Raw genomic sequence first — 18,732 nt, 5'->3', positions numbered from 1 at the left:
GGTCAAGGTCAGATGAACCATGCCAGGCAGACATGTACAGCTAACAATGCTTCCATACAACAAATATAGTTTATGTATTATTTATAGTTTAAGACAAATAGACCAAAACACAAAAACTTAACACTGAGCAATGAATTGTGAAAATGAGGTTGAGGTCAAATAAAACCTGCGCGACTGACTTATAGATTATAAAATATTTCCAAACACCAATTATAGTTGACCTATGGCATATAGTATTAGATAAAAAGACCAAAACTCAAAAAGTTAACTTTGACCACTCAACCATGAAAAAGATGTAAAGGTCAGATGACATCTGCCCGTTAGACACGTACACCTTACAATCATTCCATACAACAAATATAGTAGATCTATTGCATAAAGTATGAAAAAAACAGACCAAAACATAAAAACTTAACAATAACCACTGAACCATGAAATTGAGGCCAAGGTCAGATGACATCTGCCAGTTGGACATGTACACCTTACTGTCCTTCCATACACTGAATAAACTAGCCCTATTGCTTATAGTATCTGAGATATGGACTTGACCACCAAAACTTAACCTTGTTCACTGATCCATGAAATGAGGTCAAAGTCAAGTGAAAACTATCTGATGGGCATGAAAACCTTGCAAGGTACACACATACCAAATATAATTATCCTATTACTTATAATAAGAGAGAATCCAACATTACAAAAAATCTGAACTTTTTTTTCAAGTTGTCACTGATCCATGAAAATGAGGTCAAGGACATTTGACATGTGACTGACAGAAACTTCTTAACATGAGGCATCTATATACTAAGTATGAAGCATCTAGGTCTTCCACCTTCTAAAATATAAAGCTTTTAAAAAGTTAGCTAACGCCGCCGACGCCGCCAGATCACTATCCCTATGTCGAGTTTTCTGCAACAAAAGTTGCAGGCTCAACAAAAATGATCTCAATTCAAATGTTTAATGAAGTTTGCAAAAATAACTACTCATTTAAATAGGTCATAAAATATTAAAATATAAAATGTCATACAGTCATGGTTAAAATAAATATTAAGCAATAGTATCATCTTAAAAAATAAATGGGGAATGTGACCAAAGACACAGATGATGCCCCTGCTTGCATATAACATTATAAAGGGACATAATTCAAGAACTGTAAAAGTGAAGCTACCACAATTTGAACTGTAACTGAGTTTAGAGGTAATAAGCATTATATACACATGTCATTAAATTTAGTTGAGACAAACTTAAGTTAAGAGAACAGAAACAAAAAAAATCTTCAATTTTGTTCCAAATGTAAAGGGGCATAACCCCTAGAATGGTAATCAAAGTGCTTGTAATCACTGAACGGTAAAGATTGTTTAAATTTATCAGTTGGTAGTAAAAGTGAATATTGCACTGTATATCGTATATAGCATTGATTTTAGTTGATTCAACTACAATATTCTGGACAAAGTAAGATAACTCCATTTTTCAAAGAAGATTTCATAAAGCATTGGTTTTAGGTGATTCAACAGAAAGATAACTCCAATTTATTGTCTTGAAACTACAAAAATGTTTATTTTTGGCCCTTGCTTCCTAGACAGTTTGCCCCATAACCCCTAAATTATATACCAACCTTCTACTTATGGTATTAAACATTGTGGTACAACTTCACATAACTTATTGTCCTGACACTAGATAAATGCTTGTTTTGGGCCTCTTAATTCCTCAACCTTAAGGACCATAACCCTCATAATCAATCTCAAGCTTCAATTTGTGGTTATAAATATTGTATTAAAATTTTATTGATTTCAATCTACTTGTACTAAAGTTATTATTCGGAAACCATCCGTCTTCGGACTATGTTGACGATGAAGACGACAACGTGATACTAATATATACGACCGCAAAGTTTTTTGCGGCCGTTTAAAGTTGACCAAAAATATAACTTGAGACATTTCACATAGTTGGTTACTAGAGGCAATTTCAGTTAATAAGTTGACTCATTGTTAGATTGTATGATGATCATTTTTAGGTACAGAACATGTAAGCTCCTCTCTTTCATCATTTTATAGTTTATAAATTATAGACAAAATACTAGCTATAAATAATGGCTAAAAATTTTGAATGAAGGAAATGCAAATCCTATATTAGGAGTTGTTGAGTTAAGCTTTTTACATCTTGTTTATTAAAGTTTTCCCAAAATATGCAGAACTTTGGTATTAATCAATGATTGAAGGGCAATAACCATGATAACTGTCACTAATATTAACAATGCATATATAAGGGAAGACATCAAAAGATCAATGTAAGATAAAAAAAAACTTAATTCAAATAGTTTGGGGGTGGGGGTTGAACTGCTGCAAGATTCGGTTATCCGACATTGATTTTCACATATTGGTCAATCAATTTTTCCAAAATTAAGATAAGAGGGGGGTAGGGGGGTCAGTGAAAAAACTATGTGAATTAAGTTTTTTATCCTTCATTGAACTTTTGATGTCGTCCCTAAGGAGTCAACTAATGATTTGTACATTGTTCCATTCTTTGCTGCATTGAAGACCCATTGGTGGCCTTTGGCTGTTGTCATTTTATTTACTGTAACTTACTATTGTTTTCACCAAAATTGTAATAAAAAATAGGTAAAATCATCAATGAAACTCAAGGGCAATATCTTTTTTACCTATATATCAAGCCATTTACAAATGATTTTTTTTTTCCTGAGTACATTGTCTGTGTGTAATTTTCTGAGGTTTTACATAAAGTTGAGTGCTAACAAACATGTGTAACTACATATTGTATAAATGTCCATGATGTCTAAATTATTATGTCTGTCATTGATTGTTAACTATGATATCTGTTATTGTTCATCATGTTTGTGATTTTGCCATAAATCTGGTCATTTGTTTTTTTAATTCTTTTTTGAATTGTATCACATTTTGTAATGCTGGTGCTCTTTAAACCTGACTATACAGTATCATATTTTCTCATTGTTGAAGGTCATATTTACACATATAATAGGTTATATATACATGTATAATAACAGAAATGAGGAGTTAATTAGTAGAAAATAGGCTGTAAAATGATAAAGCAGAGAAAACATATCACATGCATAGTAGTACTGTAACTGACTAACCAACACAGACCAATATTGCCAAACATATACAAACACAAAACAAAAAAATCATTCACAATTTTAGAAATCATTTATTTTGTTTCTTCAGGGCTTTCTTTATTTTTTTCTTACTTTTCTTTTTATTTTCATTTTGTTTCATCCTTCTAACATCAATTTCAGTGTATTCATCAGCTTCTACGTTTTTAAACTTTTTAGTTTTCTCTCTAACTTCATCTTCTTCAGAATTACTTTGAACATCAGAATCTGACATGAATGCTATAAAATCATCCCCAAAAGATGGAGTATTTGCCTTTACATCCTTTTTATAAACATAAAATCTTGAATAATCCTGAACACTAGAATTCGATACAGCTGGTTGTTCCACTAATGGACATGCTGGTTTTATTTTGTTTGAAGATGATGATAATGATGTTTCCATAATATTTGTATCTCCCTCTATCTCCTGTTTACAACTGTCAGTTCCTGAACCAGATTCAATAATTATAGGATTATCTCCCTTTGAAATAGATTCAATTCTATTATCTCCCTTTGATTCAACAATTTTCTTTCCTTTTTTTGAACCAGGATCTTTTCTAATCACTTTTTCTTTCTTCTTGTTTTCTGTCCAGGCTTTTGGAACAACACTTCTTACATAGTCTATTAATTCTTTAAAGTTTAGTTCTGCTTCACAAGCATCATCCGTTTTTAAAAACCCAATAGCAACAGATCCAATATTTATTGTATCGGACAAAGTTTTACTTAGATTGTTGATGCAAACTGCTACACATTTTCGAGTTTTAGACAAACCAATCAAATGTTGAGTGAGAATCGGTGGATTAGCAGATTTACAAGTAATCACTAATTGCAAGCCGTCTTTCTCTAGAGATTTTGTAACACAGTTTACACCAAAGACAACCAGTGATCTAAGCTTCTTTTTAGTTTTTTGAACTTCTTTATTTACCTGATGTTTTCTTTTCAATCCAGCTTTTTCCTTTGGCATTGCAAATTTTTCAAAACTTGTTGCTAATTTCTCTATCAAACTAACTTCTACTTCATTTTCTAAGGAAGGCCATGTAGTGTTGCTATATGGATTCATTAGAACATGTTTTATTACAACTTTCTTGGGTTTTTCTGGCTTCGCAGATTTGGCTGGTTTAGGCATATTTGCTCTTAAACTTGCCTGCTGCTGTTGTGGAGTCAGAACTGGGGCAGCCATTTTAATTTTGAAAGCTTTTTTTGTTGTGTCTCTGCTGTTCAAGTTTATACTGATACCATGGCAGTCACTAATACCTATAAAACATGAAAGGTAAATATATTTATAAAGCAAATGTACATACTCATTATTTTGTACATAAATCAAGCCTTTAGTGTTGTTATTAAAAACATGTAGCTGACTATGCAGTATGGGTTTTACTCATTGTTGAAGGTCGTATGGTGACCTATAGCTGTTAGTTTCTGTGTCATTTGATCTCTTGTGGAGAGTTGTCTCCTTGGCAATCATACCAAATCTTCTTCTTTTATATATATATCAGCAGGGTTAAAGAACATCAGTTATTCGACCTGTTAGTCAAAAGCGTTTTGTTTAAATATACTTTTTCACTTTATGGTCTTTTGGAAAATGTTGTTTGTGCTATATTTAGACCCTTCTACAATGAAATTTGTTTTACATGCACAGTATAAAAATTGCGTTTTTTGAAGGTATTTTTCAATTTAGACTTGTTTATATATATATACATTTTATCATGAATGTAAACATGTATTAAAAAAAATATGATCCAATGAGCCTGTATAACTGAGTTAAACTCATGTGGAAAAAATATGTCAAATGCCATATATTGATATGCATTTACTTAGAAATTGATAACAAAGTTATTCATTTACAACAATCATGACAATGTCACAGTACTGTGGATTCATTATTATTCGTTGGATACCAATTTTCGTGGATTTAGTGGGAACAGGTGAACCACGAAATTAAATGTTCAACGAATACCAAATTTTCTATAGGTTTGTATGCAGATTTTGGCAAAACCACGAAATTAAATATCCACGAACATGTAATTTTTTCTCAATCCACGAAAATTGGTACCCACGAAAAATAAATGAATCCACAGTATAACACAATGTATACATATATGCATATACTGTAAGTTCAGAAACTATTGAGATGTTTTTATTAATTGTGAAAAATGAAACATGCCTACATTCCCCATGTGAAATTATAAGATTGTTTTGTATAAACATTGAAAGACAAAATTTCTTCCTATGTCATGTACATGTATGTGTTGTGTAAATTTTTCGAAGTCAGACACGGGACTCAATGAATGTGTTTTTAATTTGATAGATGCTTTTGTGCTTTTTTGTAAAATTGATTGTTTTAAGATTGTAACACAGTAATGACTGCTGTACTCATATTTTGACTATTTTATTAATTATGTCTGTTTTGTTCACACTTCATTGTAAATATCACGGATTTGATGAGACTGTCGTACAAGTGAGAGGTTTAGTGCTATAAAACCAGGTTCAATCAACCATTTTCTATATTTGAAAATGCCTGTACCAAGTCAGGAATATGACAGTTGTTGTCAGTTCATTTGATGTGTTTTGTCATTTGATTTTGCCATGTGATTTATAGGGACTTTCTGATTGAATTTTCCTCCGAGTTCAGTATTTTTGTGAATTTGCTTTTTTTTATCGCAATAATTTAAACTTGTTTTTTCAAATTTTTTATATGTATTAAAGAAAAATTTTCTCACAATGTCGCAAAAATTAATATCACATTCTAGTGTTTATTGACAAAATCACAGTAACAAATGCATGCAATAATTTCTGAATTTACAGTTATGTGGAAATAACACATTTGTTGAACATGAATATTCAATAGACTGCTTGACAACCATGTGTACATTTTTATAGATGTGCAGCTGATCATTTCTGCTGTTCATACACATTCAGACGAGTTTGTTTTGAATTTTTAGATATATGTTGAACATATTCCTCAAGTTGATTCTTTTATCAATTATAGCCTTCCTTCAAATGTAAAACACAAGCAGATTCCAAGATAACAAGATTATATACATAATCATGATAATATAGGTAAAATCATAAAAGTGGTTTTAAACTCGATCATCCCTAAAGCCAGTAAGGGAGAGGGGACTACTCTTATGAAAATAAATAATCATATATGGTACAAATTTGTTGCCAGTTATTTCATTCAAGAAACACATTCAAGAAACACACAAAATGAGTGTGACATGTGTGATCTGATCAACAATATTTAATTCCTTCCACACCGGCTGAAGGATACATATATTCAAACTTATCCAATGTACTATAGTCTGTAGCTGTTACTTAAGAAATTAACTGATCACAGAAAATTGTATTTTTTTCCATTTCAAAACCTTTTATTCAATATGGATCTTAAATTCCCCTTTTGGATGTTGTTGAAGGAGTGATAAAGACTGTTCGGTATTCATCTAGTAATTGTATAAGAAACTAGATAAGTGCACTGTAAAACCTGGAAATACTCACAAATAATTTTTGCAAATTGCACATGCAAATGTCATTACACAGTCAGGAGTAAGATGGTTGTCTTCGGTTTTGACAATGCATCCACTTTTTCCCGTAATGGAACAAACCAATTTTTTTTATTATGAAAATACAATACAAGTTCTAGCTTCACATGTAAAAAATAGCAATTATTGACCTTGGGTTCAAAGGTCAAGTCACATTGCAGTCCTTATGGCACATGACCTCTTTTGATTATACCTGTACTTAACAAACTTCATATTAATCTGTATAACAATGAAACCAAATTTTTGACATCCAATTAATCATGCATACTTGAAATATCAACTATTTAACCTTGAAGCCAAAGGCCAAGGCTAAATTGCTAGATGTCATGATAGTATACAACAAGCTGTCCCATGGTTTTACAAAAACATACAGTTCAATGTACATCATCGACTTATCTCAAAAGACAAAAATGTTAATGCTCGCACAATTAACTTCATGTTTATAATATACAATGTACATGTAACACTTAGATAGGTTCCAATGACCTTGAGGTCAAAGGTCAAGTGAAAATGTGTTTTTTCTGGTACACAACTCACCCTCTCAATATTAAACACTAACATACCAAATACCATTGATGTATCTAAAGAAACAAATTAAAATCTGAACAAGAAAAAAAGTATAAATTTTCAAATTTATGCAATTTATGGATTTAACTCCCTTTTTTTTTTTTTATCTACAATGTATTTTCTTTTTTAAATTAACTCATATCTTTCTTCTATGGATGGTGACCTACCATTTTTTTTTAAATTTTAACTTTTATAATATTTGGAGAATTCAATAACACAAAACAAGAAAATTCTATGGATTAGAAATGCAACTCTTTATTCAATAAATGTATCAATTAACGTTTTATCCTTCATTGTCTATATTAAATTTGCTTCAAAATGTCCATTTTGTCTTATATTTTCAAATCAAAATTTCAGCTTGGAACACTGATGACCCCACTTTTTTATTTGTTAATTTCAAAGTTTTTTTGTTTTTTTTTAACATAATAATATTTATTCATCTAATCTTGCTTGTTACAAGTTTCACCAAGAGTCCAAGCTTCTCTTGATTTACCCTGTTACACTCCACTGATTATCCAGGGAAATAAACAGCTGATCCAACTTATTAAGTTATAAAAAATAATATAAAGTTGTATAGTCGTCTTATGCAGAGATTTATCAATGCTAAAAATTCTTTCTAATTGACAATAATATTGGACATCTTGATTTATATGCATCTATTCTTTTATTAAATTCATTTTCAAAAATGCTAAAGACATCAACAGTTTTTGTTCTCTGCTCGGATACATAGTATGACTTATATATAGAAAAACTTAATACTGTTAGTATATCATCCAGAAAATAATAATTACTATCTGTGATTTTATATCCAAATACCAGATGTTGCAATTTAATATCAAAATCTATTTTACTTCTTCTAAAGAGTTCATAGATTTTTGTCCAAAATTTATTAAAATATCTACACTTCAAAAAATAGTGAGCATAATCTTCTTCTTGCTTACAAAAATTACATTTATCTGTCTTAGTTACTTTCCACTGCAATAACAGTTTTTTAGTTGGAACAATATAATGTAATAATTTCCATCTAAATATTTTTAATTTATTTTCAGTCATATATTCAAAAATAAATTTGTACAATGAATTCATATATCAAGAGTTCCTTGTATTGGTAGGATTCTAAGCCATCTGTTTATCCCTATTGACGACTCTAGTTTTGTATTTACCAAAGAGTTGTATAACATTTTATTTGTTAATAATGTAGTCTCAATAAAATTATTTTTCCATACGATTTTATTTCTCTGAATATTAATTGTAGTTTTGACAGAATTCTCTTTTTGAACAATTTGAATTTATTCTGCTGGTATAGATTTTTTTAATTTTTGAAATTCGGCGATCCAGTTTATTTTGAACTTTAATTTGTTTAGAATGTAGATTTCTGATAATGACATTTTATCATCTAAGATATCATTTATGTAAATTAGATCACTCCTAATCCAGTTCTCAAATATAATAGGTTTATTATCAAATTTTATAGATTTATTTCCCCATATTACTTGCTTTCTAATATCAAAAAATGTGCCTGGTTGTTTTGTTTGCCCCCCGCCAGTCAAATTCCAAGACTTTATTACTTCTTTATAAAACGCAGGAATATCTTTAAGATATCTTAAAGATTTGATATCACTAAAATTCATATTAAATATTGACAAAATATTGTTTGAGACATTTAAGTATTTAAATGGTATAAGCTTCCAAGTCTCTGAATTTTACCATTTACCAATCTATTTACCCATGATGCTTTTAAAGCCACAAAATAACTTTTAAAGTCTACCATTTTAAGACCCCCCTTCTCATATTGACCAATCATCATGTTTCTTTTAATCTTGTCTAATTTCCCATCCCAAATATATTTATAGCTACTGTTTTCTATTTCTTTTATATAATTTTCTGGGGTTAGACATACGCTTCCCAAGAAAGTAAAGAAAGGCAATATTAAAGTCTTTATAATTAGGATTTTTCCTAAAATAGAAAGATTTCGTTTTTTCCATATCATAAATAATTTATTCATCTTTTCTATTTTACCATTCCAGTTTAAATTTTTGCATTCTTCTTTGTCATGTCCGAAAAACACCCCTAAAGCTTTAATAGGTTTATCTTCCAACTTAATCCCGACAATTTTATCTTTACAAGATTTCAATTTCCCAATCCATAACCCCTCTGTTTTATTTCTATTTAGTAGTAAACCTGAAAAAGAACCAAAAATTTCTATTTCGTTCATTGCAGCTACCACATCGTGTTTATCCTTGCAAAATAGTGTTGTGTCGTCTGCTAATTGTGAAATCTTGATACTATGACTTTTCCCATCTAACTTTATATTAATTCCTTTTACATTTTTATTATTCCTTAATCTCTGGGCCATAATTTCAACAGCCAGAACAAATAAAAGAGCCGATAAAGGAAAGCCGTGTCTTATCCCACGTGAATTTTTGAAAGTTTCAGATACCCACCCATTGTTCATTACACATGTTTGTATATCTGTGTACATTGCTTTAACCCAGTTAATAAATGAATAGTTAAAACCAAAATGTTTCAATGTTCCAAACATAAAATCCCATTCCAATGAATCAAACACTTTTGTAAAATCAACAAAAACTAATGCCCCCTCAATATTGTATGTGTCTGCGTAGTCTATTACATCTTGAATTTGTCTCAAATTAAACCCAATAAATCTATTTTTAACATAACCGGTTTGATCTTCATTTATAATTTTGGAAGTACCTTTTTTAATCTTTGAGCTAGAACATATGACAAAAGTTTAAAATCTACATTTAGAAGTGAAATTGGACGGTAGTTTTCCAAAAGTAAAGGATCTCCTTTTTTAAATATAAAGTTAATATACTGGTACGTTGTGAGTATGATCAACTTTGTTTATCGTAGCTGGTATTTAGAACATCCACAACTAAAAATTTAAGTTTATCCCAAAATTGTCTATAAAATTCAACGGTTAGACCATCAAGCCCTGGTGATTTATTTAGTTTCATTTTATAAATGCCTTGGGTGCATTCATCTACTGTCACTTTTCCATCGCATATCAATTTATCCTTTTCGTCTACTTGGTTTTCTAGTTTTTTGTCATTGATATATTTTTCAGTTATATTTTTATTTGCAGATTTTACATTATACAAGTTTTCATAGAATTTTTTTATTTTATGGAGTAAATTTTCTTGATTAGTAATTAATTCCCCATCCTCTCCTTTTAGTTTGCTTATTGATTTTTTCACTTGCCTCTTCTTTTCTAGACCGAGGAAGTAGGTATTGTTTTTTTCCCCAAACTCAACCCATTTTTCTCTAGATCTAATTTGTGCCCCTCTTGCCTTTTCGTCATAAATGTTACTTATTTCTTTTTCTATATCTTTAATTTCTTTTTCCAAATTTTGATTTTCATCATTGTTTCTCTCATCTACAAGTTCCATCTTTTGTTCCAGATCTTGTTCTAAACTACGCCTTCGCTCTCTTGTTAACTTCGCTTTATTTCTACAGTAAGTTGTAGTTACCTCCCTTACCTCGATTTTAAATCCATCCCATAAAAGCCTACAATCTATTGAGTCTTTTTTAAATGTATATTTATCAATTAAACTTTTTATACGTTCTTGATAATCTTTAATTTGTAATACTGAGTTATTTATTTTCCAATACCCATTTCCCCTTTCTGATAACCCTGGCTTAAATTTTAAAAATACACTTTGGTGATCAGTAGACTGTATAACAGCTGGTTTAATTTTACACCATTCTATAAGAGGTAAAAATTCTGACCAAATAAAAATCATGTCTAGTCTACTAGCTTGTGATTTATCCTTTCTTCTCCATGTAAATTGCTGTTTATTTAATTTGTGTTTAAATTTCTCCAAACATCCTTTAATTTGTTAGTTTTTATTAATTGCTTTAATCCGTTAACAGGTTGAATAAATTTACCAGGACATAAAGACTTTCTATCGATTGGTTTAAGTGCATCATTAAAATCTTCCCCTAATATATATGTATACCAAGACTGTGTTCTTTCAAATTATCGCTTACTTTTTAAAAAAAAAGAATTTCTTGAAGTTTTACAGTTCGGTGCATATATCATGTATATCATGTATATGCTGGAAAATGTGAAAATAGAATTATTTAATTGCACATTAATTAGTACAAATCTCCCTTCACTATCACTAAATTTATTTATAAATTCAAAGCTCAGTGACTTTTTAATTAAAATAGCTACACCCCTACTAGCTGTTGTACCGTTACTGCAAAAAGTTTCATATTCTGTTTTATTTTAATTTCTCTTTCAATATTTTCGTCAAAATGTGTTTCTTGTAAAAATGTAATTTGACTTTTCTGTGCTTTTATCCATTCTATAACTCTATTCCTTTTTCCTCTAGAACCAATGCCGTTTACATTGAGACTGCATAAATTAATTGTATGTGCTAAAGCCATTATTAAAGTTACAAATTATTGATCTTATTAGCTTTGATATATTAACTATAGTACACCTCATATTTACTATAAGATTGACATAAATATACATCATTTTACTTAAGTTATATTTATAACACAATTTTCTATAAAATAAAAACATATAATATTTACCAGTAGGTATACCCTGGTGTGACCTCCACATAATTATTGATACGCTACTAAACCACGGGCCTATCGTGTGCCCTTTAATACATGTTGATACATACCAATAAACTATATAAAGATAATTGGCTAATTTCGGGAAAAAGACATACATAAATTTTATACATTCCCTGTGTGAATTTCAAAGTATATATGGACCATAATTTGGTATTCGGCCTTTGGTTTCTTTTTGTATCCTTTTTTATAAGTTCTAAAATTTTAACTTTTATTTTGTGGGTTGTGTTGGTGTTAGAATAGTATGAATGGAACAATTGAGTTTTTCGAGAAAAAAATAAATCAATTTATTATTCACTGTTTACGTGACATGAAACCAAACAGGAAACCAATCTTTATTTTCTTTATTTTGCACAATATAATTCAAAAGGCATAAATAAACACCATTACTAGTGTTACTTGCTTCATGTTAATATTTAAAATCTATTTTCAATGTTATATTAAAGTTTTTTTTAAACCTGACAGGAAACCATAAGAAACCGAAAGCATTTTTTTAGTTTTATTTTATTGCAAAATCTGCTTAAAATAATCTGAACAGTATACTTTTTCTTAAAATCCATCTTAAATGTAACAGTATTATAAAACTCCTAAATATGTGCTTGTTTTGAAAACAATTAGCATGATTAGTACAATTTATTCAGAATTTTCCATATTTTCTTCATTGATACAGGATACCATAATCATTGTATCTTGATGTTTAAGCCAAAAAAATGTATTTATATTTGGTTTTGATATTCCAGTTATATACAATTTATTCCAAATCATTGGCAATGTAACATTCTTTAAATCCAGTAAAGAAAAAAACTTTTAACTTGGAATTAAAATCTTTATAATAGGCACAATGTGATATTAGTGACCTGTACACCATTTACATGGTTTCCACATTTTAACCTACTTTAATGGGCTAAAATCAATAAAGTACTTCCTTTCAAGTCATGCATGGTAAAAGTTTACTTCTCCTTTGACAAGTTTATTGTGTTTCTGATAAGTGTTTGCAGAACATGAATAAAAAATATTAATTAAAAACTGTGACAAAGATGCCAACTTTGTACATTCCAATTGTAACGGTATATTAACATGTATTTTTTATTAAATTATATTTATTCACCTAAAATATCCAGTAATGTTTACTGCTGAAGTTAAATCAATCCATTGAGCATTGGTACAATGATAATTAAGAGACGTAATTTCGATTGATTTTTCCAAGGACTTGTCACGTCATTATCGGGAAACGAAGTGTGTTCTAACGTCTGTCAAATATGAAATCGTTTTTGTCAAGTCATTGGGCATTTATTTTCACACAGGATCGTATGTAACATTATGCACATAGGAAAAATAACAGACCACCGGCGCAATCTCTTTGACAATTGTATTTTCCTCTTTTAAACAAGACGAAACAGGTCTACAGATTATGTTTGCTAACATCCCTTTGGAAACAAAAACAATGTTTAGACCTAGTATTTCGTACATCCGGCCGTAATGGCATTATCACATGTTAGTCACATGTTTCACGTATGACCGGAAATGATTAGAACTTAAGGACAGAAACAATTTTAATAAATAACTGGACTTCTTTTTCGTGTGAAATGTAACGCATAACGATAACGTCATTTTCTTACTTAATTATTACGAAGATCAAAACAAGAATGTAAATCATCTCTGATTTACCTGTTTGAACATCTCGCGAGAGTTCATATTTGCATATTGTTTTTAAGAATTCTATTACAACAAAGCAGATTACATCATCTAAAATTTGCGTTACGAAATCGGACACAAAAGTCACGCCACTGTTCTTACATCTGCTACATAAATACTTATAGTTCTCGGCATTTTCTTCTCACTATTCTTATAGGTCGATGTTCTTTGTTATTTGAAAGCAAAAGTTACGAATTTGCCAGTGACGATTATCTATAAATCAGTCAGCGTTATGCTCTTCGGAAGCAAAAAGTAACGCAAGAAACGACACAAAAATACGGTTGTATAATCTTTGAAATTCGTATATTTCAATTTTTTTTCTAGGGAAGAGTAGCATACACTTGTATGTTGATAAAAATAATGGCATCTTTAGATGTAGTTACAACTTTTCTTACAGTAATTCACATTTTATCACTTTTCTATAGTTATAGGAAACGGAGCCCAATAGCAAATTATGGTCCATATATCACTAAGAAGTTTTCCTTAAAAAATCAAACAAAATCTACATGATCTATGGATACAAAATTAGACACCCCCCATCTTCCTTAAATGATTTCAAATTTAATTATTTAAATAGATACATGTAGTCAAACATTTTTAAAAGCAAGTAACATTCTTTATGTGTCTGTTCCAAGTCACTGAGTCAGGAGCCTGTAGTTCAGTGGTTGTTGTTTGTTCATGTTTGTCTTGGTTTGTTTTTTATTGATCGTTTTGTACTAAATTAGGGTCTCAGTTTTAATATAATTACTTCATATTGTTCATATACATGTATTAGGCTTATTATAGCCACCTATACTATATGAGGTTTTCATTGGTGTTCAGTAACCTATACATGTTACTGCATACAAATCTAATTCCTTTGAACTTACTAGGGAAATAGTTGGTCTCATTAGCAATCAAACCACATCTCCTTATCTTTATATAAAAATAATCAAAGTTAGTCAAAACTTGTCTTTATCCAAGGGCAATAACCCATACCAGGTATCAATCCAATCATTGAGAAAGATTAACATTAACAATGCAAATAATATTGATGCCCTAGTTAGTTTGCATCGCTAATTTCATTCTTGCTTGATGTGACAGTTACTTCCACACGGTATCATAGCTTTTTTGCATTTACTAGTCCTTGTTGTGCACGATCCTTTTCATTTACATCTTTTGTTTGCAAATGAAAAGTTAGCCTTTTTGCAGCTGCGTACAGTGATACCGAGGTCTTGGGCCATTCCGATATATCTACCATGTTTTAAGAAGCTCTAGATCTCAAATATCGTAACACGACTGCAATACACCGTATTCACAAGACAACTTAAATAAAAATGTGTTACTTTCAATTGACTTCTCGTCATGCTCGTGTAACAGTTCATTAAGACATTTTTTAAAATATATTTTTAAGTCGACATATTGCCATTCACTCGTTATAACAAATCGGTAATAACCATCGTTAATGACCATCGACAATAACCATTGGTATAAAATGTGTTTATTATAGTTTTGGCAAGTTAATAAAATTAATTATTTGAAACTTCTATTTTTTTTTAGCTAATCTTTTTGTTATGATTATACAGATTAATATAAAATTACCTATATGATACCGTCTTTTTAATGAACATTCATACCATATGAAGAGTTGAGACGTATTTGAACTAAACTGTAACACAGTGTTAATTACCCCGACCATACGCGTATGGTCGGACCATATAAGTATATACCCATATGGTCATGACCATACGCGTATTGTCCAAATACGCATATGGTCCGGAACATATACATTGTGTGTATGTTGAATTGGCTATTGCTATCATTTTTGCTGTATATTTGTCTATCTTTTAACAAAATTGCTTAAATTAGTCAATAAATTATCTTAGTCTTGATCAGGGAAATAACTTAATATGGAGGTCAACATGTTCATTGTAAATGTAGTTGGTTTCTTAACAGCTTGTTTGTTGTTATAAATTTTGATGCTATTTTTATTGTGTATGTTTGATATACATGATATATATGTATGTTTATATGTTTGTTTATTTAATTATACTTCATGTTAAAATGCCATATTTTGATTGGCTAATACAAGGGTGTTAATTTACTCTATTATATGGCTGAGAGGGTGACAATTTTTTGAATGTTACCCTCTCGTCTAGACCATTCAAAATCGACAATTTAAAGGACAATGAATTGAATTTACATCTAGTAATTGAATATAATGATTAAGTTTTCATTTTGGCTTAGTTTTAATTATTTAACTGTAAAAAAAAAAAACATCTCGCTTAATTTTGTTGTTTTTTCTAATACCTGTAACGTTGTTGTGTATGTGACGTTATAGAAAATACTTTTGAAATAAAATTAATCTTTAAAAGACAATAGCGATAGGACATTCAGTATAATAAATTAAATAACACATAGTTGAGAGGGTGATAGAGCACATTAGTACCCCTCAAAAAGCATTGTCAACCTTGGCCTCGACGCGGTTGACAATGTTTTCTCGGGGTACCAATCTGCTCTATCACCCTCTCAGCTATGTGTTATTTATATAGTGTTAATATATGTTGGTTTAAATCGAGCATTTGTGAAAACACAGCCCTTATTATTTGTTCAAGAACATGTCCTGCACTTTACCTGACTTTTAGCTCATTATATGTCGATATCATTATACAAATATACACATTGAAAACGTGTGCTCTGAAAGTATCTTTGGGGAGGGATTAGAATGGGGATGATACGACGATTTATCTTTAAAAACTTGCTAAAATATGTCGCAAGGTCTGAACCCTTACCGTGTACTTTAAAAACCTGGCCGTAAATTAAACTTAGAATTTTACTATTTATAACTTAGGAGATAATATTGGATACCTCATTTGGGTTTTTTTTCTTCTCTTTTCTCATATCCGTACTCACTTATCACTCGAGGCACAGTATAAAAGGTTTTAAGGATGTACACCTATGAAGAGCCAATAGATCTACGTTCTAGTAATTTAAATGATAAATTATTTAAGGACACAAATTGATTAATTAATTGATGAATCGTATCTCCAAGGAGGGACGCACATGCAAGAGTAAACAGGTAAACAGAAGCCAGTTACAATAACGTATTACATCGTACTTGTGCCCTGAGGTCAACAAAGTTCAACAAAGGAATTGTTAATATTACTCGATACTTTATATAAACTAAGTTAAGGCATAGATGTATGTGGTGTTATTGCCAATACTAAAACTATCCACCGGAGACTAAATGACGTGGATTTAATTAAATTAAAATAGTTCATCCTACGACCTTTTATTAGGAAAAACCCTATGAGATAAGATAAGCTACTTATGTCTGGTTTCAACTCTCAAAGCTGGTTCTCAAAAGCAAAATGTATTCTAGCCCAGGATAATCTACCTTCAGCACATGATCTAATGCTCAATCCGATCAATAAAAATCGATGGAAAACACAAGTCAGAAAAGCAGTTGACAGTGTCTGGCATGATCAATTGAGAACAAAAGTATCCCTATTATATATATATAGTGCTCTCGGTTATCTATCCACTAACAATATACTCTGGCGAAACACTCATCCTTGTCTTGCAAGTGTTGGCACAGTCATCTCAGGATATAAGTCGTCTTCAAACAAAACTAAAGCTTCTTACAGGAACCTACTATCTTCAAAGCAACAAAGCTTCATTTAATCAAAATAGTGTAGATCCAACCTGCTTACTATGCACAGATTCGCTGAAACGGTTTATCACTTCCTTCTTGAATGTAAGACTTTGCATGATACCCGCATACCATACTTGCATGAACTTGAAAGCTTTCTTTGTAGCTTTAGAAACTGTACCAAATGCTTTAATCTTACCAACGTTGTAATAGACGCACAGCTCATTTTAGATCCGAGTCACTTATTATGTGCTTGCGGTTGCAAATGCAAATGCACTGACAATTGTTTTATGGTAGAATACATATCCACAAAATTATGCTATGCTTTACATGCCAAGAGAAATGAACTCTTAAAGACCTTCCCGTCTAGCAAGCGCAAAGGTCAACGACTGTAGCCAACGTACACCCCACGGGGCGTACATTTATATTTATATTTTTTATATTTTCAAACAAAGTATATATAGACATGTAGACTTCTTGAAAACATATTCATTACGAAGTGCTCCTTTGAAAGAGGGATTTCCTAATACAGATACAGAATATGGTAACAAGTTTTGTCATGACAAAACGAAAACTAATTCAAATTAGAAAAAACCCAGACACAAACTCATTGTATCGAGACTATCGAACGCGACCTACATGACAACGTTACATCTTACAATGTACGACTTTCTGCCAAAAGTTGTACATTCAGTCGAAGGTAGTATGTATATCCTTGATCCTTGATGCTGATATACAGTTAAAACACCCAATTAAACTTGAAGAATGGGAGAAAACGTGTAGCTTAATATACTTTATCAAGTGAATTTTAAAAGTGTTCATTTAAAAGTAGGGTGTTTTCATCAGTCTTGTATTTCGCAATTTCTCCTCACATCCTTTCTTCTGTTCAAGTCTTCAGGATAAAGAGACACGTCGGGCTGTTCGATTCCGTTCCAAACAACAATAATTCATTGATATATATATATATATATACCAACGCAGTCATAGGTTTGAACGTAGTTTTCAATTTAGACTCGTATATATATATATATATAAGTGCCTATAAATAGCAGCACATGACATACAAATCTATGGGAGTGTGGATTAATCAGTACAGAGATTAATTCAATTACACAAATAAAATTATAGATTGCCTAACAATGTAATTTTAACACACTATTTAATATGTAAATATAAGAATGTTTAAAATATTTACAAAATGATGAAAATAAACGCAATATTTCGCTAGACCAACTAGCTTTATCAAGCGTGCATCTATCCAGGTGAAATCGGATGTAGATGATAAGAAACTTTTGCAGCTCAATGTATATGTTGAACTTAGCTGCCTTGAAAATAAGAAATTTTTTTAAGAAAGTTTTGCAGCTCAATGTCTATGTTGAATTTGGATTGAGCTGCCTTAAAAATAAAAAAATAAATAAATTTTTGCAGCTCCATGTATATGTTGCTCTTGGATTTAGCTGCCTTAAAAATACATAATTGGAAGTTGAAATTAGCAACGTCCATTGGCCGATATTACGGGATAAAAAGGACGATGCTTTGTTTTTAAATTATTCTTTATCTTTCCT

General features: G+C 30.6%; 1 protein-coding gene across 1 annotated transcript; it reads right to left on the bottom strand.

The window, feature by feature from the left end:
• Window positions 1-3,145: 3,145 nt before the first annotated feature.
• Window positions 3,146-16,270, bottom strand: LOC134721474 (uncharacterized). Its single transcript, XM_063584526.1, has 2 exons — window positions 16,150-16,270; window positions 3,146-4,378 (listed from the first exon to the last, which is right to left on the bottom strand). Exon 2 carries the CDS (start codon window positions 4,302-4,304, stop codon window positions 3,177-3,179), a length of 1,128 nt encoding a protein of 375 aa, XP_063440596.1. The 5' UTR covers window positions 4,305-4,378; window positions 16,150-16,270; the 3' UTR covers window positions 3,146-3,176.
• Between the last annotated feature and the right edge of the window lie 2,462 nt (window positions 16,271-18,732).

Source organism: Mytilus trossulus, chromosome 6 (genome assembly GCF_036588685.1).
Source record: "Mytilus trossulus isolate FHL-02 chromosome 6, PNRI_Mtr1.1.1.hap1, whole genome shotgun sequence".
NCBI classification, from domain to species: domain Eukaryota; kingdom Metazoa; phylum Mollusca; class Bivalvia; order Mytilida; family Mytilidae; genus Mytilus; species Mytilus trossulus.
Note: the sequence above shows the minus strand (reverse complement) of the source record. Positions and strands in the feature narration are given on the sequence as shown.

What these genes read in the sequence shown, in the direction of transcription:
- LOC134721474 (XM_063584526.1), bottom strand. Translation starts at nt 4,304, where the DNA reads ATGGCTGCCCCAGTTCTGACTCCACAACAGCAGCAGGCAAGTTTAAGA.